The sequence below is a fragment of the Andrographis paniculata genome, unplaced genomic scaffold, assembly GCF_009805555.1.
Source record: "Andrographis paniculata isolate CXL003 unplaced genomic scaffold, ASM980555v1 Contig14END, whole genome shotgun sequence".
NCBI lineage: Eukaryota > Viridiplantae > Streptophyta > Magnoliopsida > Lamiales > Acanthaceae > Andrographis > Andrographis paniculata.
Window position 1 is genome coordinate 2,491,978 of NW_026137424.1, and position 24,841 is coordinate 2,516,818.

Consider the following 24,841-nt stretch of genomic DNA (forward strand, 5'->3'; position numbering starts at 1 on the left):
ATCAATCAATCAATAATAATACAAGGGAGGACAATCAATCAAGACCTGCTGCAGCAGCACAACATACCATCCATCTTCTGCTGCAACTTTCTGAGTTTTTTTGGAGAAAACATATAACCATTACATAATTTTTCTACAGAACAAAGTCTTCTGCCAGGATACAAAGGTGGGGGAAGAGAGAGAGAGAGGAGAGATTATGTGTACATCATCCCCGAACAGGGGAAGATAATACATTTAAGAGGGAGGAGGGCATGGATATTCCATCCTACAATATAATATATAATAGCAACTATATATATATATATATCATAACAACAACCCTTGTACTTTCCTTGACCATCTCCAGCTACCAATTTTGTAAAATATTCTGCCTGCGCAAGGCCACACCTGCAGGAAGCAAAATCAAGTCTGCGATGAATCTACCGCCACATCTACATCTATGATAAAAAATATCGTCAGGGCACGTAATAAATCAACCAACATAGCCTCAGAACACATTTTGGCATCTAACTCGGAAAAGAAATACACACACACATACACATTCTACCAGCAAGAATCCTTTTGAATCACAATGCTGCGCAATTTAAAGGCCTCACTTCTTGGTATACATACACATACAGACACTAGTAACATGCAGCACCATACCCTTAAGAGCGCATGGGGTGCCTCTAATGGAAAATGAGCTCAGCTTCACATGTGACATAACTAAAGGCCATGAAATGCTGAAGACACGCCTACACATTCAAAATTGAAGCCCAGCATTCCAAGACATGGAGCTATAAGGACAGGACATCATTGTCCTAATGGGGCATATGCCACTGCGGTGACTGCCATAGCAAAGTGTCGGATGCACCATTTTGATTGTTGGCATAAAACAAAACTGAAATGCTCACAATGGCCTACGCTGAAATCCACACTCCAGACAATGCCAAAAACTTGCATTCTGTTGGCTTATGATTTCAAGCTTATTTTATCACTATTTACTATAAAGTCCTTTTCTAAAAAACACCACATTCAAAATCCTTTTTAAAAAAAAAAATTAAAATGTCATATAAAAAAACTATTCTCCGGTCAAAACATCACATTCAACATCTACTTATGTTGAGTCAAACACCTATTTTCTATTTGACTTTCTACTATTCCCAAACATTTACATTCTTCTGATTTTTATTACCAGATGAAGATAAATTCTAACCATAGAGCAGTGCATATAAACTTTCCTAATACTCCATACTTCATCCTAGAACAAGCAGGAATCAGATATTCAGTCAAATTTAACCCATCATAGTCAATAATGCCAAATAAAATCATGACAGAAAAAATTACTTCGATAGTGGAGGAACAAAAGAAGATTTCCAGACCACGTTTCATCAGGGCATAAATACATACATTGTCTCAGCGTCGAGTCCTAGGCTTGCACCGAAACTCAGCCAAGAGTGCAATATGATCTGAAGACCATTCAGGGGAAGGAAGTGCAGTATCTTTTCGCAAGCTATCCTCATCCAATAGCTCCAACAGAGATTCCACCGTCAAGGTGTCAGCTAGAAGGAAGAACAATCTTACAGGATTAGGTCATATAATGCAAAATTCAACAATTAAAGGGTATCTTAGTGAGTTTAAAATGTTGAATACAAGACATCTGAAGTGCATATAAACAATTCAAACATACCTGAATAGAATATATAATCATGAGTACCAATAAAATCTCTAGTGCAGTTTGTAAACAGGGGTTCATTTGTAGCTGGATCCATTCTCCTTCTCTGCTCTAGACTAAGTCCACCCACAGCTCTCGCAAAGGATGAGTAAGCACTAACCTGGTTAAATGACAAAAGAAACAACCCAAATAAAGATATAACTAAGCCATTAAGCCAACTTATACTCAATATTCATTTTAGGGTTATACCAGTGGTAGCTGATGAGTCAGTTTGGTGACAGGGCGAAGAACTCCGAGTGGGTCTAGTGCCAAGTCCGGATGAGCTGGATCTATTTTGCCCATAGCAAGGAGAGCATGAGGAGCACTGCATGTTAAAACAAAAGAGTTAGGAAACAATCACATATTTTATACTAAGGTAATTTAATAGTAGTTGTGTATTAGATGAGAATAGGCAAAGCACCTTCCAGGAACAGAATTGAAATCACCACACACAATCATAGGGATATCAGCACTCGCAGCAATCTTTTCCAGTCCCTTCAATAATGTATGGACCTGTCACGGAGGAAAATATAGACATAAACGTTAAGAAGTAGACTGCACAGACACTTATGTGTTTGTGTGAGGGTTTAGATTTCGAGTTGGGATTTGAAAAGTAAAATATTTGAATTGGAATAGTTGTATGATATGATATAAATAAATATTGATGTGAAGTTTTGAATGTAAAATTGATTTTTAGAATAATATAAAAATGAAAAATAGGTGTTTGATTTGATGTTTTTAGGGAGAAAAATTAGTGTGAATAGTACAAATCTATTAGAATCCTTCAAACAAACACACGCTAAGTACACAAGAAGAATGTAGATTGTAACAAAAACCTGCCAAAGTTTGACATCCTTCAATTCTTGATGCAAATTTATATGTGTATTCGCCTGTGATCATGAAAGAAACATCAATATCACATAATGCAACAACAATTACAAGCCAATTCTGCATAATAGATGATAGAATAGAGTGAGGGGGAAGAAGGCATTATTACTCAAAGAAAAGAGTTCAGAAATAATATAACAACAGATGAAGGCAACATCAACATACAGGTGTCAAAAGATGTAGAGAATGACCTGGCAGCAAATGCTGAATAACATGATGCAATTTCTCAGCTAGCATCTATGAGCATCAACTCTCAGAAAGGCATATCTATGTTCAGATTATGTTACTAATGGCTTACAGCACAACTTATGTGCAAGTGTACCCCTCAGTCAGTGCCGCCTCACTGTTTGCAGGAAACAATCTTACTTCTCATTCAATTATGATCAAGCTTCAAATACAAAGAAATTCATATTCTGGGGTCCAACTCAAGCCAAGGCCCCCTGACTCAGTTCGCCTTACAATTTTCTTTTCCATGTATCACATACATGAAAGGGAAGCCCATCAGCAACAAGACTCGGAAAACCTATAACTAAAATGGGACTATATAAAAAGCAACACCATATATTAACCAAGTTTTATTGAACAGCTAATTTTAGGAGAAGACAGACACAAATAAAACATATTCTTGTATCTCCACCACCGAATTCATGACTTTACTAAGGTCTTGTGTATATCCTATGTAAGTGATTACTTTACATGATAATCCAAGATATTGAATTTGTTAAGCATATGAGAATCTGACTAAAAACCATTCCACAGACGAGTTAGGTTATCCTCAGGAAGGGTGCTAGATTTTTCTGAAAACCTTTGATGAGCAATACATTTTATCTGAATAGAAGGTATTGTTCCAGTTATGGTTAAATACAGGAAACTCACCACACAAACAAGCTGACGCTTCCCAGGATTATCAACACCATGGTTGCTGAACTTAGCTTCTAGAACTAAAATAAGTGCAACATTGTCCTGCATGAGAGAAGTGGGGTTCGAATCAAATGTTAATTAGAAATATGAAATGAAGTGAAAAATATAATAAGTGTGCAGAAAGTAAAATACATATATAAATGTACCTGTATCAACCGATTTAATGCATTTTTCTTCTGAGTGCTAGGAACCAAAGCATCAGTTAAAGATTGAGCAGCTTTGTTGAATTCAACCTACAATTATTAATGATCACAATTGAAAAACAACAACATGAAATAAATAAATTCAAAGGTGTCATACATTTAATGCAAATATGATTACCTCATATTTTTTTATATGTAAAAATCTATCACGGCGAAAAAAAGTAGCACAACCATCAATATTGTGGATGTTTCCCCCAAACATCTGCAACATGACAAAATAGGATATAAAAAAAAAAATGGCTTTCATCTTTCAGTTACAAAAGATGATTCACAAACCTCTGTAGTCTTCTTTTTGAAAAGAGCTTGGTAACCATGCTTATCCAGCTCCGGCAAAAAGAATTCCTCAAAATGGTCGTTTTGAACCTGAAAGGAGATTAAAATACAAAATATCATATAAAGAGTTGGATACTATTTGGGCTTGAAAAGCACATGAACTTCTTAAATTGTAAAAGGCTTCAATGAGCAAATGCTCTATGTCAGCTTGGTTTAGCCATCTAACTTTTTTAATCCAGACTACTCCTATTTACTTCAACCAATTATAATAATGAGAATATTAAACCCAACATTGTAGGAAATTTCACACATTGATGGTACCTCCTGAAGACAAATGATGTCTGCCCTGTAAGCAACTATTTCACGCAATAGGTTTTGCCGGCGGTAAGTCCATGATAGAGCCCAAGAGGGGCAATAGCTGTACAGTTCACTTGAAGCATATGCATCAGAAAGGATGTTATATGAGAGCACCGTAAAAGTCCCTGCCGATGATGTGCGAACATCCATATCTAGATGCCCAGGCACATCAACTCCACTTACTGGAATCATGCGCCGTGGACAGGGTGATGGAGCTGGAATGACACGGGAAGTTAATAAGGTATTGGCAGGTCCCACAGCCAATTTTGTTTCTAAATCGACCACAACACACTCAAACTTAAGGACATGACCAATGTCGTCAGCAGTTGGAGTATATGTTTTGTGACATCCAACTTCAAACCATGTTTCCCCACCATTCCTATGAGCTATTGCAGCAGGATAAAGCGGAGTTGTACCATTTGACAAGCTAGGGTTTGATTGAGAAGCTGACAAACCTACATTACTACCAGTACTATTGAAGCGGCCAAAGATTTCTTCATCTTCATTTCCATTTTCATTTACAGCACTCGCAGCACGATCATGAAGAACTCGATGATGTTGCCATGCATCATAGAAACACTTTGAAGAACAATGATAACTTTTAGCAACAGGAATTTTAGCCTTAACACATCCAATGCATTGTAATGTAGCCTGCTCAGTTGGGTGGACACTACAAACTGCAACTTTTCTATCACTTTGTATACGATACCTACAGGGAAGCAAAGTTATTTGCATGTAAGAAACCAACTTTCTGGCTAAAAAACAAAAACTGTTCATATATGCAATTGCAGATACAATTGCATTTTATTCATGCCAACGTTCAAATTTCAATATGCTCAGACAAGTAAGTCGATGAAATAACCAATGCTTAATGTCAAGGGAAGACAGAATTATTTTATCAAGGATACACATGGTGGACTGGCTTATATCCTTTACCCTAAAGCACTTAAGCTTTAAGTGATCGGTTTAACACCTAATTTAGAGAATCTGATCTTAAATTCTTAACATGGAAATCACATGCATGCACAAAACACCTGGAGGCAGTCACAATGTAGCCCCACACATCAGAACCAAAGATGCATAGGTATATCGTATAAGTCAAAACCAGTATTTTGTCTGTCATAGAAATCATGCACATTGCATACAAGTATAGGACCAAAATGAAACTTTCCGGTGAAAGAAGCAAACCACTGATACTGCATGCCATGTACTAGTCCAAACTAAATGAGAGAGAGAACAAATGGGAAATGTTTGTGCAGACTTGCATAATGTTAATATACCACAGGACTGTCAACCTGGCTGATCAGGTAAAAAGAAATTGGAGTCAAAACTAAAACCTGTGGGCAATTCACATGTCAATGAAAGCACCACAACTTCTAAAGTGTAAATAACAGGACAAAATTAGATAGCATCCCAAAGAGCAAATCAGAAGATTCTACCAACAAATATGAAAAAGAAATAAACATTCAGCAATTTGAAATTAGGTGCCACAATAGCAGACACATCATATGGGGGCGGTTGTTTAGAAAATTTCCAAGGATTTTAACTATTTATCAAAATTTTCCCACCAAAAATCAAATCAAATAATAATTTTTTATTTTTTATATTATATTATATTAAAAATTAAGTTTACATTCAAAATATCAAATCAACACCTATTTATATCAGGTCGTACAACTATCCAAATTGAAAATTTTTAATGTTCAAATCCCAACCCAAAATCCAAACCCTCGAACAAACACACCCGTTTTAAATACATAACTATTTAAAATTGTCTAAAGCTCTCACAGGTTAAACTTATGAAGTTATGGTGTTATAACTAGCCTTAACATTCACACCCATCCCATTCAACTGTCGAGATTAATGGCAAACCAAGAAATATAAAAACAGTCTAGTTCCAAACAAATCGCACAAATTATCAATCTCTCATCAAAGCAGCTTGAATGAGAAAAACACACAAACACAACTTGGGTAAATGGATGCATTAGACAGAAATGCAGTCAAATAACAAAGCACACACTGCAAGCTTTGCACTTTACAGCTAAGAGTTCAGAGACACATAAAAACCATAGGATACTGCGGAAAGGAATCCGAGGGATGCTGGGATAATAGAAATAGAATCACTTGCGAAAAACTCACCATTTGTATCTTAAGAAATAGCCGTCAACGGGGTTCGACTCGGACACATCGTCGCTAATAACAGACTTATCATGGCGCCTCAAAAGCACATACGGTGCGAGCTCACATCCAACAATCGGAATTTCAGACGGCAGGTGCACCCGCAACACAGTCAGCATTTTAATCTAACTTCGAAATGCCTCAATCTCTTCTTGGAACGTCGCTCGGAAGCCTAAAGCAGCAAAAATCAAACATTGAAGCCTAAACTGTCGGCGGGCTTTCGGCGGATCCGCCATCACATGTGCCCGGCTCCAATCGCCAGCTTCACGCCCTCAAAACCCTAATAAAGAGACGAAATCGGGGATCAAACAACGAGGGGTATCGAGGGGAAGGGGGGGAAAGCAAGGATCTTGGAGCAATCGGGATGAAATTGAGGAGAGAGAAAGAGAGACGGATGGTTGAGGCAGGGTGGAAATGTAGAGGGAGGGAAAGAAAGAGGGGCGGTGGGGAAAGTTAGAGATTGGGGCGGGAAGGGGGAAGTGAGGTGAGAGAAGAGGAGAGGAGGAATAAATTGATTGCGCAGAGTTAGGGTTTTGCAGAGACGACACGAGACGAGGCGAGGAAGGAGGAGGAGCAGGATGAAGAGGAGACGGGAAATTGAATGAAAAAGAAAACGGTGGAAAGCGTCTTTCACAAACACAAACGCATTAAATAATAATAATAATAATAGTAATAATGGGATTCTAAATACACGAATAATATATTATCCATTTATTATTTGGATTAGCATGTGATGAAGATTCAACCGTATGCGTTCAATCAAAAAAAGAAATATACAGAGGAGGAGGAGGAGGACATTTATTAAAAAAAGAAAATATACCCGTGGGAGGAAGCTTACCATCGACTCTCTCTCTCTCTCTATATCTCTCTCTATATATATATATAGAGAGAGAGAGTGTGTTGAGAAAGATTGAGGACAGGAGAAGAGCGCAGAGCAAAGCAATGGTGGTGGTTATTGCACATACACAGAGAGAGAGAGAGAGAGAGCGAGAGATGTGAATGTGAATAATCTCATAAACAACCAAACCAAACTAAACTGGCAGAAAACAGAATGAATAAAACTAATCGATAAAAATCATCCAAAGGTGAAATTTTCAGGCCATAAATTGCCAGCTTCTTTTCCATTCAAAATAAAGACGAGAGAGAATTTGATTTAGACTCAAGGTTCCACAACCAACTGGAAAAAACCAGTGCTATCCTCGTAGTGAAGTTCTAGTAGCCGCCCTTCAGGTCATTAACCACGTCATACGGGATTGGAGTTACAGTTTCTATTCTTGCTCCTCCGACAATGAAACCGGGCTTCGGCCCTTCTGGCTGCCTCTTGGTGCTTATGATTTTGCCTTGAGCTTTGGCTTCAGCCTTCAACTGATCGTTCTTTTTTATTCTCAGCAGGAACTCCGCATGGCATCGGGACGGCTGAACATGCTCCACACGAACATGCAACCTCTTCTTAATAATTCTGTTACCAACCTGAATAACAAACAAACAAACAAAGGTCAGTACACTTACTTTTACCAGCATTCGAAATACACTGATATAAGATTGCAAGACAACAAACAAAAAACAGCAATTAGGAGGTAGAAAACACAACTACAAGAAACCTTGATATGCCTAAAACCAAATTAGTTCGGAACTTATTCTCCTGCAAGCATACATACAGATGGAAAAAAGAAAAAGAAAGGAAACATGTAAATGATGATAGTTCTTCTGATGAGATCACAAATAAATAAGCCCCGTTTTGAAATATCCCCTAGTGCATCAGCACTGCAACGCAACACTTGATTGAAAATGTTGTGGGGAAAAAAGAAGGCTTCTATAAACCAATCAAATTAAGATTCGGAAAAGAAAGCCTTAGACATCCGAGCAAGGAAAAGAAGTAGTAGTACACTGAAGCCAAGCTATGGTGAATGTAGGTGGTCACTGTTGATGAGTTCATTAAGAAACAAGCTTTAGTCACACATCCAACTACAATAATTTAATGAGGATCAGCTCTCGTTGAGATTTGTGTTCCACAGTGAAAGGAAAAATTTAAATCTCATACTACTTTATTAATGGAACACTTTGTACGGACCTTAAGTAGGAGGATATGATATGGCTCTCAGGAATCGAACACGCCAATGCAATGGATTGGGTACGAATTGGGAACCCAAATTGCCTGAAAGCCTCCCTCCCATACCATACCCAAATTTGGGGGGGGGGGGGGGGATGGTGCACCCTAAGTCTTGTTGAATTCATTTGCTACATAGGTTGGAAGTAAAAGTAGACTAGACATGACATTGATCAGGGAACAAATTAATAGGTGCGCCCAGCCCAGCACAGCATAGCAAAAACCATAGCAAATTCGCAGTAATAGCACGATGATACAGCTGGTACAAGGGCATTTGCTAGCATCCTATGGGAACACACAGTAATATTTACTACACTAAAACACTTGAAGAAGAAGAATTCTAACTAACTAGGAGTATAATAATGCTCACTATGTGAGGTGAGGTGAGAAGAGAAGAACAACTACATTGATGCAACGATGGAATATTCCTTCACAACAATTCAATACTCGATGCACTTACGACACAATCAAATACGCCTTACCAGAGAAGAGAGTATCCACAAGATAGAGATATAGATAGCGAGGGAGCTGGGAATGATTTATAGGCACCGTACGCACCTGCTTGTTCAATTCAACACCGACGGCACGCTTGGCAACGTTCCAGACCCGACCGGTGCGGCCGTGGTAGAACTTATGGGGCATGCCTTTGTGGATGGAGCCGTTCACTTTGACGTCCACGTACTCGCCGATTTTGAAGACCCGGAGGTAGGTGGAGAGATGTGTGGGACCCTTTCTCCTGAATGGGCGAGCGAAGAGATCCCTGGTTCGCGACCTCTGACCGTGCCCCGCCGGCATTGCTGCTAGGGTTTAGGGATGCTTGCTAAGCTTGATTGACGGTGGAGGGAGGCTTGGGAGAATGCGGCAGAGGAGCCGAGCCGATCGAGGCAATGATGAGGACTTTACATATTAGGGTTTCGAAAATAACAAACTGGGTTGGGTTGGGAGAGTAAAATGCATAATTGGGCTGAGCCCCATTATCATAACTTCCCCTTCATTTTGCAGCCCACAATGTACTTACTGCTTTTTTAAGGTTTGACCGGCGAAGCCGTCGTCACTGTCTGTCTGACTTTCCAACTTTGTCGGTTCCTTTCCACTTGGGATGGGTTGGCAGTGAGAGATGGAGCCATCATCTTCAAATGCTTCAATTCATCCATTTTGATTGATGATCTCGGTCGCTTGCTTAATTCTTCTTCTTCTTCTTCTTCTTCTTCTTCTTCTTCTTCTTCTTCAACACGATCGATCGATCGATCATGAGCAGCAGCAGGAAAGTTGTGGTTTCCTTGATCATGATCCTCCTCCTACTCTCTGTCAGTGTTAACTCCGACGACGGCGACCCCCAATTCTGGCGCGAAATGTCGGAAGAGGATGGAATGGCGCTGGGGCTGATGATGAAACGGCCGAAGCTGAGCCACCTCCACTTCTTCTTCTTCTTCCACGACATTGTGAGCGGGCGCAACCCCAAGGCGGTGCCGGTGGCAGACGGGGGGATCGGGATTCGGGATGGTGGCTGTGATAGACGACCCGCTGACCGTGTGGGTGGAGAGGGGTGGGGAGGGCGCAGGGGGTGTACGCGGCGGCGGAACTGAGGGAAGTCGGGCTTCTGATGGCGCTCAGCGAGTTCAACGGGAGCACGCTGAGCCTGCTGGGGTGGAACCCGGAGGGAGATGCCCATCGTCGAGGACTCACCAGTTCAACCTCAAGACTGGGGATGCCGTCGTCGAGTACGACGTCTACGTCCTCCATTATTGACGGCACCAGATAACCAGATTCGATTCCATTCCATTCCATTAATGTAGCCAATTACTATTGCTTTTACTAATACTATCACTATCTTTTATTACTATTAATTGCTACGTGATTGTCAAGCCGCACCTATTCATAATTTCAAGAAATCACCCGGTTACTGCGAGGTTATTAGTTCAAAATTCAATACTTACAAGTTCATCTGTCATATATGGTTCGTCTAATGTAACTTATTTTATTGAAGTTAATTTGTAAGGTATGCGACTTGTTATATCGAGTTTAGTTTGCAAATTTATTAGGTTCGATCGTCTAATATTGAAGATTTTATTTATTGATTATTTGTATGTATGTATAATCATGATTATACATTCTCAATATTTGGAATAGGATGAGTTTGATTCTTTCATCGGAACAATTCATTATCAAGTACAACTATATGCATGTCATATATGTGCAATTGGAATCTATATGCATCCATGAGACATGTTTATTTATTTATTCATTAGTGCTGACTTTATATAATTAGATTCACTATGAATTATTATAATTTTCGATTAAATTTGGATTACAGCAGCATGTATTTCTCGACAGTATGCATTTATTTAAATTCGACTATAATTATTTATTGTATCAAATTTATAATCTCTTTGGGTGACATTTTTTTGTCTGTGTAATTCCACTGCAGTTAGTCTTTTTTGGATTATTTAATTATTTTAATGAGTCAATAAATTAATTGTTGTTGTTATGGCTTTCATATATATTGGACATTCATATTTATTTCAAGGTGATTTTAATTAGCAACAAATAATATAATATATTTTATAAATTGGTTGAAACATTTATGTTGCCAAAGCAGCATCTGCTATGTAAATCAATTTATTTTATATATTAAAAGGTTGTGTGTGACTTATAAGGTTGTTGATTGACCCAAAGACAAGTCAGCCGTTGAGTAGTTATGTACATATTTGGTGACATTGAATGTAGTGATGATAATTTGGTTATTTGTGTGTGAATAATAGATCTGTCCAAAGATAGGGTGTTGTTTGACACACTACTGTATTGTCAACATTCAATTGTCAAATAAGTTTATCACTAGTGAGTCAGTAATTTTTTCAACGACATTTGTTGATGTTGCTTGATAACTTGTGATAAGATTGCTAATTCTTTTATAAATTCACATACTAAACATTCATTAGCTTATAGACATATGCATTCAGTTGCTAATAAGCATTCTTTATTTTATATGGAATCAGACCCATATATATTGAATATGATTCTCATTATAATTTAGTTTAAGAAAATTATAAATTCATTAATAATGCATGTTGCGTTTTGACGGTGAAGATCAAGTATTTGACGTTGCCAAAGTAACATCTCTTATATAAGATTTTTTCTTGATAACGTAAGTGTTTATGTGTATTTTAATTCATGTGATTATTCTTCGGCCCAAAAGCAGTTGGTAATTGACAGAATTAAATATACATCTGCGATAGTATGTATGGGACGATTATATAGATTTAACTTATGTGAATAGTAAATCAGTCCAAAGATTGGTTGCTGTTTGACATTACTTATTGTCCGTATATGATTATTGCAACAAGATGACTGTTAGCAATCAATGTTATTGATCCAAAGATTGATCATTGATGTAGCACTTAGTATCTTGGGATGAGAATATATTATTATTGAGCTTCATTATGCTTCATGAATATTTATGTGTATATTTATTCAGTCACAACACTGTCTCGGGACAACTTTAAGCACTAAAAGAATCAATATTGATTCATTTTTTTGCATGAATCTTGACTTGGCATTAAGAGTAGACTCACCCACTCATACGACGAGTAACACTACATATTAAACGTAGTTATTTGAGAAGTGGGATAGGTTTAACGCCTAAGTCTAATTATTATTAAGAAAAGCACTGCATGAATTTTAGGAGTACAATATATGATGATATGGATTCATTGTCGAAATTAAGAAACACTTTACCAAAAGCGATAAGGCAGAAATACGTACTCTTCTTAAGAGTCTCATTACCATAAAGTATAACGACAAACCTAACATAAGGAGGTACATCATGAACATGTCTACTATTACTACTAAATTGAGGACACTTAAGTTAGACATTTTGGAGGACATGTTTGTCCTATTAGTCTTGTCTTAAAATTAATTTAATTTCAGTTCATAGACACGCCTGGGGGTGGATTTTGGTGTAACAACACACATCAGTGTGTCTATGTAAGATTATTTTATTGTCGAAATCAATTGGTGTTGAAAGATACATCTATATAGGTGACGACAAGAACGTTAAAGTTGAAGATATTGACAATTTTAGATTATTATTAAGTACTCGTTACTATTTATTTTTGGATGAGACATTTTTTTATGATACCATCTTTAGTCAAAATTTAATTTCAATCTCTATTTTGAACAAATTCAGTTACTATTGTTCATTCGGATATAAAGTTTTATCTCTTCCATAATTCAAAATTGGTTGGAACTAGTACATCATTTGATGATAATAATCATCATTTGCTTAATAGTCTACTTCATATTATGAATTAGTTATTGAACATATTCGTACAGCTTCCATGATTGTGGATCCGCTTTATTACTAAAGGGTTTCCACATAAGTTCTATAGTGATCATATTGCTCATATGAGAGTGGAACCATATAAGATACTTCGGTTTAGTGGAAGCTAATTAGTAGTGTTCAAATACTATTAAAGTTACTTTGGTTTACACTGCACAGTTCAATATTCAATGTTCAATATTCAGTGTGGAGTATTCAGTTGTTCTGAATTAAAGTTAGGGTGGATCAGTTGGAAATAGACATCTTAATATCACATTATATGAATTTTCCATGTTATGCATCCGCACTTGATCGAATCTTAGGTTATATTAGTGTTATGACCACTGATCGGTCTCATTGCAATAAATGCAGTGACGACCGCTTTGATCCGCATTGACATGACTTATAGATAAAATTGGTAATATACATTAAGGATCTGATAGCAAAACATTCATGAGCTCATAAGGTTATTCAGCGTACATTTACCCAAGTGGGAGATTATTGGATTAAAAATCCAATTGTGGGTTAAATGTAACTATTTGGGCTATCAGTCAGATTAAGCATATATTAAGTGATCTATTAATTTATTGGGCTTAAATATATTTAGTAATTGCGGGCCTCCAATGTACAGAAATCCGATAACTTATTAATTGGGTGATGAAACCAATTAATAATAAGAGGTATAAATAGGGTTGTGATGACGCAACAACCATTATGTTCCATATCTCATCGTGGGAATAACGGGCAGAAACCCTAGCGGTTTTCTCAGGAGGATTGCGCCATAGGCTTGAAGAACACAAAACCCTTAATTATTTGCAAATATGAATCCGACTATGCTGAGGAATAAGGTTAGATTTATTTCGCTTTATTTTTTTATCTCAATTATTACAACACGCTAGATCCTGGGCTTATGGTTAAATTCCTGACAAATTCCAACAGATTATATATATTCGAAGATAGTTAACTATGATGATTCCATTTGTAATCCGGGCTATCATGTTACTGTATACAAAAATTTAGAAGGTGTATAATTAATAAATAATTAAAAATATATTAGTAAAAATAATTATTATATAATTAAAATAATTATAAATTAATATTAAAATTTAAAATAAAATAAAATAAAAATGTAATAATATAATTTTTTTCTAAAAAATAAATTGACAAAATAAATAGAACTGAGGAAAATGAAAAGACGAATACCATTTAAGCTATATTAAGACTGTAGTTTTGAAATTTAAAATTTTAAAAAACTTTAAAATAATAATAATTTATGTGATATTTTATGACATTAAATTATATTGGTACGATATATATATATATATTTAATATTATAAACAAATAGTAACAAAAAATTAAAAAAAAATATACGAGTAAACAAAGTGTTAATTATTCCTATCTCGTTACTATAGTTTACCGCATATATCAATTAATCACAAGCTGCCATTCAAAGGGACTAGATACTTTATCAAGTTATTAAATTAAATACTCCATAAAATGATCAAATTAGTATTATTGCTAATAATTGTATTAAAGAAAATTACATGGAATCACATCATTATACTACTAATTAAGTGGGGTAGGGTAGGGTAGGGTAGGGTAGGGTAGGTTGATTATCACTCGCTCGTCCATTAATTAATTAATCAATTCTTCATTCGAATATTCTTTTGGGGTGTGTTTTTTGTCAGTGATTTGGTAGAGAGAGGAGCTTTAGTGGTGTCGTTTCACGCCTAGTCCCCTGTAACGTATATAATTTAGGACATCCATGATTGGAAAAATGTCACAATTTGATAATTATAGGATTCGTTATTGAATAATTTTGGGAGTGTTTCGTTGGAATTTAGGTGCTATGGATATTTGGAAGTTCAATATTGTCATTCCATCGAGATTATTTGGAATTTTGTAGTAGATTAAAAGATAATAGTATTTTATTGGTTAATGAAAGTAGTAAAAAATCTTAACATTTTTATCCTCTGACTTTATATATATATATGTTTATAATTTAAAAAGAAATTTTAAAAAATATTTTAATAGTAGTATATGCTTTTTTTTTTAAAAAAAAAAGAAAATAAATAATACATGTACATTATTTTATAAATAATAAAATTTTAAATGGTATAAACTAATTATATTTTTATATAATTAACCTAAATTAGATTATTAAAGATATAAAATTATACATATTTTTATTTATAATTTTGACATTATGAGTTACTTCGTAAGTTATTTTGGGTGTGTTTACTTGTGGATTTGATTTTTAATTTTATTATTCTAATTTTTTTTAAAAAAATATTAAATTAAAATATTTTTTATTTATTATATTACACTAAAATTAAATTTTACATTCAAAATATCGCATCAAATAACTATTTTAATTTAATATTTGACTATTTCAAATCAAAATCAAAACCAAAATCTGACCGCTGAAAGACACTTTTTTCTAATTCGATTGACTTAATTAATTAATTAAACGGATTTATTTAATTACCCACTTCTAAGATTATATATATATATATATATAGATATTGTAATCCATGAAAAAATAACCTCCTAGTGGCGGTCCAATATAAAGTAGTCCAAGGCAAGCAATTCATGGCCCAACAGCTCCCTGGCTCATCATTTCAGCCTTCTTTATCCTTTTTCTTTGGTACTATTGTATCTTTTGATTTGAATTTCAGCATTCACGCGGCCGTGTTGCGAAATAACCCAGATTCTTTTTCGAACTTTCAAACAATTTTTGATGGTACAATTATGAATGGGCGGCCGGGTCAAATTAATGAAGATGGGCTCCCTCCCACTTATACAAAATTGCAATCAATAATATAAAAATAGGTATTTTAATCTATGCACAGCCAATTTGAGGTCATTGTTAACAACGAGCCTAGCTAAGCTAATAATACTCCTATTGGTCCGGTCCACCATAACAAAACAAAAGGACGACAGAGAATTAACTTCAACAACGGTTCCGAGTGAATGCGACGCTAAATGGGTCAAAAGCCTTGAATTTAATTTTCTTCTTTTCTTTCAATTGCAACTCGTTCGAGTAATCTTTTCTCAAATTTAACAACGCAACCGGAAATTCATATTGGAACATAGGGTAAACATACCAATCCTAGCTGGAGATGCAGTCCGTGGTAGAAGAATGGATCGAGCTTGCTGCTTGCTTGCTATATATTAATTGATATCATGTTGCATTCACTACAGGGTGTGTTTGTGTTTGTTTTTAAATAGTAAAAATTTTGAATTACGATGTGAATATAAATAAGTACTGATGTAATATTTTAAATATAATATAAATAATAAAAGTTGTATGAATAATGAATTTACTTTGGCCTCTATTTAGCCCCATTCGTTAGAATGATGGGAGTTACTCCTCATTCGTAATAGATTCATTCTTGAAAGCAACATGTTTTTTTTTTTTTTTTCATGCATTAATTGAGTTACTCCTTATTTGTAATAGATTCATTCTTGAAAGCAATATTATTAATTTTTCATGCATCTTGTGTACTTGCTTCATTTTGCGTTTTTGTGCTTTTGAGATTTTGTAAGTGCCAAGGAATTATTAGGTCGACGGAAAAATCTCTAGGAAGGAATCATCCGACTCATTACACATGAAAGATTCTAATTCCTCTACATAAACTTGAAGTTGGAGGGGATGACAGGCTATAAAGAAGGGTTGCTGCTGCTCATCATTATTAGAATTCAAAGACGATGCTGATATTGCAAATGATTCTCCGATCTTCTTTATCTCTTTTTCTCTCGGTACAAATATTGTTTTAAGCTAAAAAAAAGAAAAAAGGAAAACTAAAACAAAACAAAACAATTTTATTATTTTAATGTCGAGGACAGTTTATATATGCATCTCTGTATAGATAGATTGATAGATGGAGATTTTCTTTGATAAGATGCAAACTAGATCCGACAAGACAAGTCACACTAGGCTAATCATGTGTGGCAGCAAGATTTAAAGGCGTCGGAGTTTTGAGTGTTGATGTTGAGTGAGCGTGCATGCGTGCGTGTGTGAGTGGATCAATGATATGTGGAACTAATGAACCATGCTGTTATTTATTTAGTTATGAACCATATGTATGCAACTAATTAATTTCCGTAGGGAGTACAGTCTCTCCTCTCCTCTCCCTGGCTCGCTCCACTATTCTATACTCTCTCTATATAATCAGTATACTATATTATTAACCAAAGCAAGCAAGCAAGCAAGCAGGTAGTAGTAGTACACACAGATGGAGCCGATCGGGATCAGTAGTTATAGGTTGGCAGGCAGGTAGGCGGGGTGGAGAGACAACAAATAAAATCAGTTCATCATCATCAACAACACCGTCAGCATGGCGGGGCTTCTTTGTTTGTTTGTTTGTTTCTTTCTTTCTTTCTTTCTTGTACAACAGTACTAGCTAGCTTGAAGTGAGAGAGAGGGGGATATATATATATATATATATATCTGTATGTCAGAGGAATGAAATGGAATGGGAAGGGAAGGGGATGAGCTAGGCAGTAGATGGGGATGAGCGGGCCTGCTTGGCCTTGATGACGTGCCTCCGGAGGCCCGGGATGTGGACCTCGCTGATGTACTCACTCCACTCGATGCTCTCCACGTCGAACCCAAACTCCGCCCGCTCCTCCGCGGACATGCTCCCCATCAGCCCCGATGTGTTGCTGTTGTCGAACCTGCGAGCCAGCATGTGTGTCAGTCAGTGAGTGAACAATGTTGGTTGCATCTTTCTCTCTTCTTCTTCTTCTTCAATCAATTCATTCATTCATTCCAACAGTACGTACGTACCTCCCCCCGTAGAAGGTGTAGGACTCGTAGATGCTGGCCAGGTACTTGGCCTGCTCCACCGACTTCCGGCACACCGCCTCCAACTTGTGGGACAGCTTCCCCTCCAGGTTGGCCAGCGCCCCCAGCCCGGTCCGCTGGATGGCCTCCCTCCACAGGTGCGCCGAGAACTCCTCCATCGACCCGAACAGCTTCATCTTCGGCACCCGGATCGCCCTCCCCGTCCCCGCCTCCGTGAACGGCCACCTCTCGAAGTGCTGGTGCAGCACCCGCGCCAGCTCCCCGAACACCAGCGGGTTCACCACCGACGACGCCACCTGGTAGATGCTGCTGCTGCCCCTGCCGCTGTACTCCTCCCCCTCCCCCGCCTCCTCCTCCACTGCTGCTGCTCCCCCGTGCTTCGCCATGGCTGCCAGGGTCGCATTCACCACCATGTCCGCAGGGACCACGTCCAGGACTCCATTGGGATCCACTAGGAACCCGGTGAGCTGCCCCTTCCCGTAGTGCAGAATTATTGGATCCATCATCCTGCACCCATTACCCATATCATACACATATACATGTGCCGACGAGTTCAATTTGTTTGTTGGTTGGTTGGTTGGATGGAGAGAGAAAGAGAGAGAGAGAGAGATTAACCTTGTAACAAACAAACACCAAACAACAACAACAGAAAGAAAGAATTCAATTGAGAGGATTCCATTGAATTGAAGTCAGTACCTGTTCCCTTCCATCCAGCCAGGGAAGGGCTCCTTGTATGTGCTCTCGATCACGCTGGGCCGAATCACCACCACCGGAATGTCCCCCCTCAAACTGTCGATCATCATTTCTCCCATGGCCTTGGTGAATACGTACGTATCCTGCCATCCGAACTTCCTCGCCCTGGACCAGGGACACAGTCAAATTAACAAGCAAGCAAGCAAGCAGTGGACTCTTGGACAACCTAGATGGTCATCATGCTTTTACCTCTGCATTCCCAATTCCTTCATGTTCTGAATAACTGAAGCATCGTCGTCATCCTTGCCATCTTCACGGTGGGCTTTTGTCATCTCCAAAACTATCTGAATCTCATCCTCAACACACAGTTTGGGAAGTGGGATGTGGTGTCCGTTTTCGCTGGCGATACACTGTCCTATGCAGAAAGGCTTTTCCATGATCCTGCCTTGCCTCTGCCCGTTCACGTAAGCTGGCACACACACATACAAACAAATAAACATTATCAACACACCTCCTTGAGGACACCAATCAAGACGGCAAGAAAGGAAATGAGAGGAGCAGGAGTAAACATTACACGGCAGCAATACCACACTCACCTGTTGATATTTGTAAGAACACCTTCAGTTTCTGGCATTGTTTAGCAAATCTCATGAGGCGTGCAGGTCCACCCGTGTTTATATCAAGAGCATAGTCATACCTGAAAAAGCAAGCCATCCATCCATACGCCATCATCATCATCATCATCATCATATATGAATTTCTTAGAAGATATATAGTGAGCAACAAAACAAAACAAAACAGAAAAGAACAAACCTTTCATCAAATGTGGTATTTGCTGCAGAGTTGATGATGGCATCCACCTCTCTGGACACCAAACCAGCAACATCTTCGTCTAGACCAAGATTGGCTTCACAGACATTCCCTAGCACTGGGACTAATTTGCTGAGCATGAAAGCTTGATATGATTTTCCATGGATTTGCCTCAGGCGCTTGAAAAGCTCTGCATGTATAATCTGCAGATGAAACCAGTGAATATTATCACCACCACTATCATCATCAGGCAAGACTAATACTACTCAAAATGCAGGCATGAATATTCACACATACATCAGTTTTCAGTCTTTCTGCTGCAGCTTCTTTGTTCTTGGCCTTGATCAGGACAAATATTTTGTGAACATCAGGAGCTGTCCGCAGTATTTTCTCAACTAGAACTGCAGATCATTAAACAAATAAATGCTTAGTAAGAGGAAGGGTGATGATGATGATGCAAAAAACACTAGCCAGCCAGCCAGCCAAGGTACCTTTCCCCAGGAAGCCCGTGGCGCCAGTGATGAGGAAGGTTTTCCCTTTAAGAAACTGCACGATGCCAATACCTTTCTCTCCCTCTTGGTCTCTCACTGCCTCTGCCTCTCCCTCTCCCCTTCCCTCACCATTAATTTCCACAACGGAGGTGGAGGTGCTTAACTCCTTTCCATTGGGGCTCAGAACCAAGCTGCTGCTCCCCACAGTAGGGCTGATCCGCGCTGAGGACGGAGGTGTGGATTTTATTGCATGATTGCCACTCTGCATGGAGTAGACCTGCAGGCGGGTGCTGATGCTCCTATATATGAAGGAGGGGGACCTCTGATAGTCTGCGCCTGCACGGTGGGGGGAAGCAACAGAGATGGAGGAGCTGAGAGAGAAAGCCTCCATGGCTGCTGGTGATCTAGTGAAAAACAATGGCAGAGGAGGGAGCCAGAGTGGGAGCTTTTTTGAGGAGAATGGGTAGTTGATCAGTAAATGTGGAATAGGGAATTGAGGGAGGAAGGTGGGGGTGGGGGTGGGGTGTTTGCTGTTGCTGTTTGGGGTTGGGGAAGGGGAAGGGGAAGGGGGGATGAAGATAACAATCAAAGAGGTAGTTCAAGTTTAAGATGAGAGTTTGGTCAGATTTAAGAGGAGGGGGGTTGGATCTGGCAAGTGAGAGAGAACACAACACAACACAACAGATTTTAAGGCGTGAGGAGATGAGAATTAGGAGAATAACCAGAAGGCTCTCTTTTTGCCATTGCACTGCACCGCACCATACCAGTTTGGTTGCCAAGTGCCATGCTCACTACACCTCTGTTGCTGCTGCTATTTACTGCAGCTGCTGCTGCTACTAGTAGTAGTATTTCTTTATTGTTGAATCATCCCTCCCCCCCCATTTCACATCTCTCTCTCTCTCTGCGGCTGCGGGTGTGGTGTAGGCCTATGCTATTCTCCATTCCATCCCATCCCAAACCCTCCCAGGATAAAGGGCGTGAGTTCAAGCTTCCCCACACCACACAGACACATACCCTTTGTAATGATTATTCCTCTTTCCTCTCAACAAACAATAACATGCCCTGCTGTGCTGTGTGTTTAAATCTGCAATTCCTCTTCCATCACACAATTCTTCTCATCACTCACACCATTCTGATGATGATAAAGTTACGATCCAATTTGAATCCGGTTGATTAGTTTTAGCTGTTCAACTCATTTTTTGAGATGAGATAGATCCCCCATGCAAATAAATAACCTCATTTCCATAGCATAATGTCAATGGCTGTTAACAATACTCCCTAAGAGTCAGCCAACTAAACTAAACCAGCATGGTCATGGGAATGGGAATGGGAACGGGAACGCGATGGATCCGCACACCCCTTCCCCTCCTTTCCTTTATATCCAACAACAATATCCACACAACTTCTTCAATTACATCTTCTCTATAACGTACTCCCAACAACCCAATTTTGGTCATTTCTTTCTCCTCCTCTCTACTCCCCCCATCCCTACTCGAAACAATTCAAAATTAAATTAAAAAAAATTACTCCTTTGCTGCACATCTCTCACACTTGCAATGGAAACCAAATCCTTCATACAGGATTCTTTGCCGAGCCTCAAACTCCATGCTTGCATCAATGTAGCATATCCGTAATTCTTCCCCTGCAATCCCAGAGATAATTTGAACATCTATCTGTCTAAACAAAAAGCCCCATACACACACATTCAAGATATTAGTTGGCCAAGTGTGACCAACAAAAAAAATAAATATGACCAATAATATATATCTGAGGTAATGGAAAGTAACACGTGTTAGATCACAGAAGAGTGAACGACTGATATTCTTCATTTAACAAAGAATTAACACAAAATCTAGGTGATATTGGTTAAGTATTATATAGGCCAGTTAAAATGCTTGCTTGCCAAATGGGAGGGCCAAATATGTTAAAAAATCAGTAAACCGCTATAGTCAAATCAAAGGACAGACCTTCTTCAATGTCCCGGAGAGCCTTGATCTTAGCATCCACATTTTCAATCCACACAATGTTGACATTGGGATCTGCAGTGAAAACAAGAACATCAACTGTTCATGCCACATTACTACTGTATTGCGGCTCTCTGCAGAACTAGATATGGGCAAACAGAGAACCTTGTGTCTTGTGCCAATATGACTAAAAAACATAACTCTTTCAGGTATGATTGGTGGACAAGTTCTATAGATGATAAAAACAAGCTAAACAAATAAGATTCTGCAATCAAATGACCCGTAAGCACTAATTGCCTTCCAATTGAGTAGTAGGATAATAAGAGTATTACCACAGTCATGATTGTACAAGGATGGAAGTATATAAACGGCATTTCCAACTGCCGCTTCTGCTTCTACTGATGCTGCTGCTGAGGAAAGTAGGTCTTCATAATGTCCCACAGCCACTTCAATCCGAAAAGCATTGATACGAACCCGTGCCAAAACATTAGTGTACCATTCTTCAGTCAGAACTAGCAAGTCAAAGAGAAATTTTTTCCCAGCTGGGAATGCTAGGAATTGAAATTGTGTGACTAGAGACTGGAAAGCAGGCCCAATATGGACAATTGTGAATATATGGAAAATTGATAAACTTCACTCCATAAGGATACACTTTATCTGCTCACTATTAATGTCTGAGACCTCAAAAGAGCTTTTTAAGAGGGCAACTTCCTTTTTCATCTGAAAATCATATAAAAACAAAAGGAGGAACAAAATAACATAAGAGAATACAGTATAAATTCAGTATAAACTTAACCCCATTTAGTATGGTAAAATAGGAATCCTCTTTTTTGCAGATGCAGATACAATCACAATGCACTAGGTAATAACATGACTTATTTTGATTCATTATAATTAGAATGCAAGAAACATTGCATTCAGTCTTGCAGATTCTTAATGTAAATTATTACTTGGGCCAGAATATAATAGACTATTACTGCTTCTGGTTATAATATCCAAGAAAACCACGGATAGATGTGCTGTGTAGATCTCTAATTGAAGAATTTCTCCACAGCAAAATTGACTTTCAATCATCGTAAAGCAGAAGAATGTGGTTTAGCTACATTAAATACAACAAAATTGAAAACCAAAACTAAACCCGCCTTACCTTGGATACTTTGTCAGAAGATAGAGTCTCAGGTTGAAGTATATCAAGGGCATTGGAAGGAGTGGATCCAGAAATAACCTGACAGGCCAACCGCTTGACCAACAGTGGATATTTCAGTCCCTGCAGTCTTGAGAAAAAGGACATAGTATATATCTTATGGCATTGTGCAGTATGACCGATCAATCATGGATGGAGATACCCATACCTACAGTATTCATTAAACCTCGACCAATCTGCCTTCTTCTCAACGTTGTAGAACTTCTAATACCATGGGAAGAGAACAGGAGCGAAAAAATTAGATAAGAGGACACAAAATGAACAACAGAGACTTCTATCAAGACCAATACGGAAGGATAGTGATAAATTATTAAAATGTGAGCATGCAGATTATGTGTAAAAGCTACAAAGGTTAAAGAAAAAGAGTATGTCAGTAAACTCAAAGTAAGCGACGTTCTAAACTTTTAATTTTCACTAGGGCTAGTGCCTGCCGCCAACTAATATGGAAAAGTCGAGCATGCTGCTTCAGACAAGAAAAGCTTAAATAAATAAGTAGCGTAAAACAGATTAGGGAGAGGCGACTGAAGGCGATGATTACCAGCTCGGATTGGTGTCGGCAGTGTTCGCTGCAAAAGGACACGACGGATTGAGAGTGGTTTTGAGGAAGTTTCCGGAGGCAGAAATAGCAGGCGGTTTGAAGAGAAGATAGATTGGGATGAGAAACAATGGGGAGGGCAGTGTGGAGGAGGTCTCCGGCAGCGATAGGGCGAGAGGCGAAGACGCCTCGGCCGGCATCGTGGGTGAGGGCAACGCGGATCGGAGGAGGAGGAGGAGGAGAGGGAGCGCGAGAAGAGAAGGGCTGAGAGTGGCGGAGGGTTTTGAGAAAGAGAAGGCAAGCGCGGCGAGGGCGGCACCCGTACATGGCCGGCTGGGTGGCTCAGCCTCAGCTCAAACTGAATGGAGGCGACTCAAGAATTTAGCGCCCAAGGGCAACCGGTCCGTTCTCATTTTGTACACAACCAAATTAATGAATGATTCACACTCTGAAGGCGAGAGAAGGTTTCTTCTTTCAGGAGATCCGTTTGAATTTATTTATATATATATATATATATAATTTTGACTATGTGATGCATAGGTGAAGATGAGAGAGAATATCTCCTTTCAGGAAATCCGTTTGATTTTTCTTTTTCTTTTTTTATTTTTATTTTTATTGCAACTATGTGGCGCATATGAGAAGGTATCTTCTTCCTTCAGGAGATCCGTTTGACTTTTTTCTTTTTATAATTTCGGCTATGTAGCGCATAGGTAAAGGTGAGAGAGGGTTATCCCCTTCCAGCTTTCAGGACATCCGCTGTTGCGGGTGGGGATGGCCTTATTATTAGTTATTAGTTCTCAGTCTGATCGAGACTCTGAACAATGAGCACCCAGGTTTGAATTTAAGTAGGAAAATTTAAATAAAATGTTAACGACTAGAATGGGCAGGCCCGGACTCATAATCATAATCATAATCATAATCAAATCAACGGATTTTATTTTAATGTAGACTTACCCAACTCTATAACATAAAATGGTAGTATTAAGTAAATATATATATATATTTTTTTTAATTTTATTTACATTGTGATAGAATAGAAAATGTGATACATACTGATCGGAGATTGAGAAATACTGGAATGAGGATCACCTCACATCACACGGGATGATTACTTGAGAATGAATTCAACCGAGATCTACTTGTCTGTACCAGCACCATGAAACAGGTGCAGCAAGCAACCAGCAACTAGCAACAACCTTCCTTACTGTCAACACTAATATAAAAGTTTTCACCAGCAAAACCGACAGTTGCTCAACATCTGCAGCATCCCTTACCCAAAATTCGAACACCACAACACAGCTAACCAGTGTTGAGGATGATATGAAATTTTTATCCTGTGTCTGCTGGGAGGAAACAAAAATAAGAAAAAACAAAAGAAAACAAACCGCACAATAAT

General features: G+C 38.4%; 4 protein-coding genes and 1 pseudogene across 9 annotated transcripts; 1 reads left to right on the forward strand and 4 right to left on the reverse strand.

Moving 5' to 3' along the window:
- Positions 1-34: 34 nt before the first annotated feature.
- Positions 35-7,156, reverse strand: LOC127258120 (carbon catabolite repressor protein 4 homolog 1-like). Of its 4 annotated transcripts, none has more exons than XR_007840219.1 (12): positions 6,475-7,156; positions 4,300-5,044; positions 3,982-4,068; positions 3,824-3,907; positions 3,649-3,735; positions 3,458-3,544; positions 2,530-2,583; positions 2,115-2,206; positions 1,904-2,018; positions 1,670-1,814; positions 1,327-1,541; positions 35-437 (listed from the first exon to the last, which is right to left on the reverse strand). XR_007840219.1 is itself a non-coding variant. In XM_051284809.1 (12 exons), the coding sequence occupies exons 1-11, from the start codon at positions 6,630-6,632 to the stop codon at positions 1,396-1,398; spliced, it is 1,800 nt and encodes a 599-aa protein (XP_051140766.1). In that variant the 5' UTR covers positions 6,633-7,155; the 3' UTR covers positions 35-437; positions 1,390-1,395. The 4 variants fall into 4 exon arrangements, 2 of the variants coding, with proteins under 2 accessions (XP_051140766.1, XP_051140757.1); XR_007840218.1 differs by having other exon boundaries at positions 35-387; positions 6,475-7,155; XM_051284809.1 differs by having other exon boundaries at positions 1,390-1,541; positions 6,475-7,155.
- A 394-nt stretch (positions 7,157-7,550) lies between these two features.
- LOC127258139 (60S ribosomal protein L21-1-like) lies at positions 7,551-9,513 on the reverse strand. The gene is made up of 2 exons (XM_051284839.1): positions 9,179-9,513; positions 7,551-7,983 (listed from the first exon to the last, which is right to left on the reverse strand). Exons 1-2 carry the CDS (start codon positions 9,413-9,415, stop codon positions 7,726-7,728), a joined length of 495 nt encoding a protein of 164 aa, XP_051140796.1. The 5' UTR covers positions 9,416-9,513; the 3' UTR covers positions 7,551-7,725.
- Positions 9,514-9,614: 101 nt separating this feature from the next.
- LOC127258135 (dirigent protein 19-like) lies at positions 9,615-10,672 on the forward strand (annotated as a pseudogene).
- Positions 10,673-16,908: 6,236 nt separating this feature from the next.
- LOC127258053 (fatty acyl-CoA reductase 2, chloroplastic-like) lies at positions 16,909-20,820 on the reverse strand. The gene is made up of 8 exons (XM_051284696.1): positions 19,743-20,820; positions 19,549-19,652; positions 19,255-19,454; positions 19,038-19,138; positions 18,691-18,910; positions 18,445-18,606; positions 17,731-18,255; positions 16,909-17,618 (listed from the first exon to the last, which is right to left on the reverse strand). The coding sequence occupies exons 1-8, from the start codon at positions 20,131-20,133 to the stop codon at positions 17,438-17,440; spliced, it is 1,884 nt and encodes a 627-aa protein (XP_051140653.1). The 5' UTR covers positions 20,134-20,820; the 3' UTR covers positions 16,909-17,437.
- A 143-nt stretch (positions 20,821-20,963) lies between these two features.
- LOC127258062 (histone-lysine N-methyltransferase ATXR4) lies at positions 20,964-24,672 on the reverse strand. Of its 3 annotated transcripts, none has more exons than XM_051284720.1 (7): positions 24,535-24,672; positions 23,063-23,114; positions 22,854-22,973; positions 22,357-22,426; positions 22,039-22,218; positions 21,710-21,781; positions 20,964-21,384 (listed from the first exon to the last, which is right to left on the reverse strand). In XM_051284720.1, the coding sequence occupies exons 2-7, from the start codon at positions 23,069-23,071 to the stop codon at positions 21,266-21,268; spliced, it is 570 nt and encodes a 189-aa protein (XP_051140677.1). In that variant the 5' UTR covers positions 23,072-23,114; positions 24,535-24,672; the 3' UTR covers positions 20,964-21,265. The 3 variants fall into 3 exon arrangements, with proteins under 3 accessions (XP_051140677.1, XP_051140661.1, XP_051140669.1); XM_051284704.1 differs by having other exon boundaries at positions 22,854-22,980; positions 23,059-23,114; positions 23,449-24,672; XM_051284712.1 differs by lacking the exon at positions 24,535-24,672 and adding an exon at positions 23,449-23,546.
- Positions 24,673-24,841: the final 169 nt, after the last annotated feature.

What these genes read in the sequence shown, in the direction of transcription:
- LOC127258139 (XM_051284839.1), bottom strand. Translation starts at nt 9,415, where the DNA reads ATGCCGGCGGGGCACGGTCAGAGGTCGCGAACCAGGGATCTCTTCGCT. An exon ending in GTGTTGAATTGAACAAGCAG is followed by an intron (nt 7,984 to 9,178) that starts GTGCGTACGGTG and finishes TTTGTTATTCAG; the next exon opens with GTTGGTAACAGAATTATTAA.
- LOC127258053 (XM_051284696.1), bottom strand. Translation starts at nt 20,133, where the DNA reads ATGGAGGCTTTCTCTCTCAGCTCCTCCATCTCTGTTGCTTCCCCCCAC. An exon ending in AATACCACATTTGATGAAAG is followed by an intron (nt 19,139 to 19,254) that starts GTTTGTTCTTTT and finishes TTGCTTTTTCAG; the next exon opens with GTATGACTATGCTCTTGATA. An exon ending in AAGGAATTGGGAATGCAGAG is followed by an intron (nt 18,607 to 18,690) that starts GTAAAAGCATGA and finishes TCCCTGGTCCAG; the next exon opens with GGCGAGGAAGTTCGGATGGC.
- LOC127258120 (XM_051284809.1), bottom strand. Translation starts at nt 6,632, where the DNA reads ATGCTGACTGTGTTGCGGGTGCACCTGCCGTCTGAAATTCCGATTGTT. An exon ending in TCAAAAAGAAGACTACAGAG is followed by an intron (nt 3,908 to 3,981) that starts GTTTGTGAATCA and finishes GTCATGTTGCAG; the next exon opens with ATGTTTGGGGGAAACATCCA. An exon ending in TACATATAAAAAAATATGAG is followed by an intron (nt 3,736 to 3,823) that starts GTAATCATATTT and finishes TAATAATTGTAG; the next exon opens with GTTGAATTCAACAAAGCTGC.
- LOC127258062 (XM_051284704.1), bottom strand. Translation starts at nt 23,772, where the DNA reads ATGTACGGGTGCCGCCCTCGCCGCGCTTGCCTTCTCTTTCTCAAAACC. An exon ending in GCCGACACCAATCCGAGCTG is followed by an intron (nt 23,115 to 23,448) that starts GTAATCATCGCC and finishes CCATGGTATTAG; the next exon opens with AAGTTCTACAACGTTGAGAA. An exon ending in CTTGTACAATCATGACTGTG is followed by an intron (nt 21,782 to 22,038) that starts GTAATACTCTTA and finishes TTTTCACTGCAG; the next exon opens with ATCCCAATGTCAACATTGTG.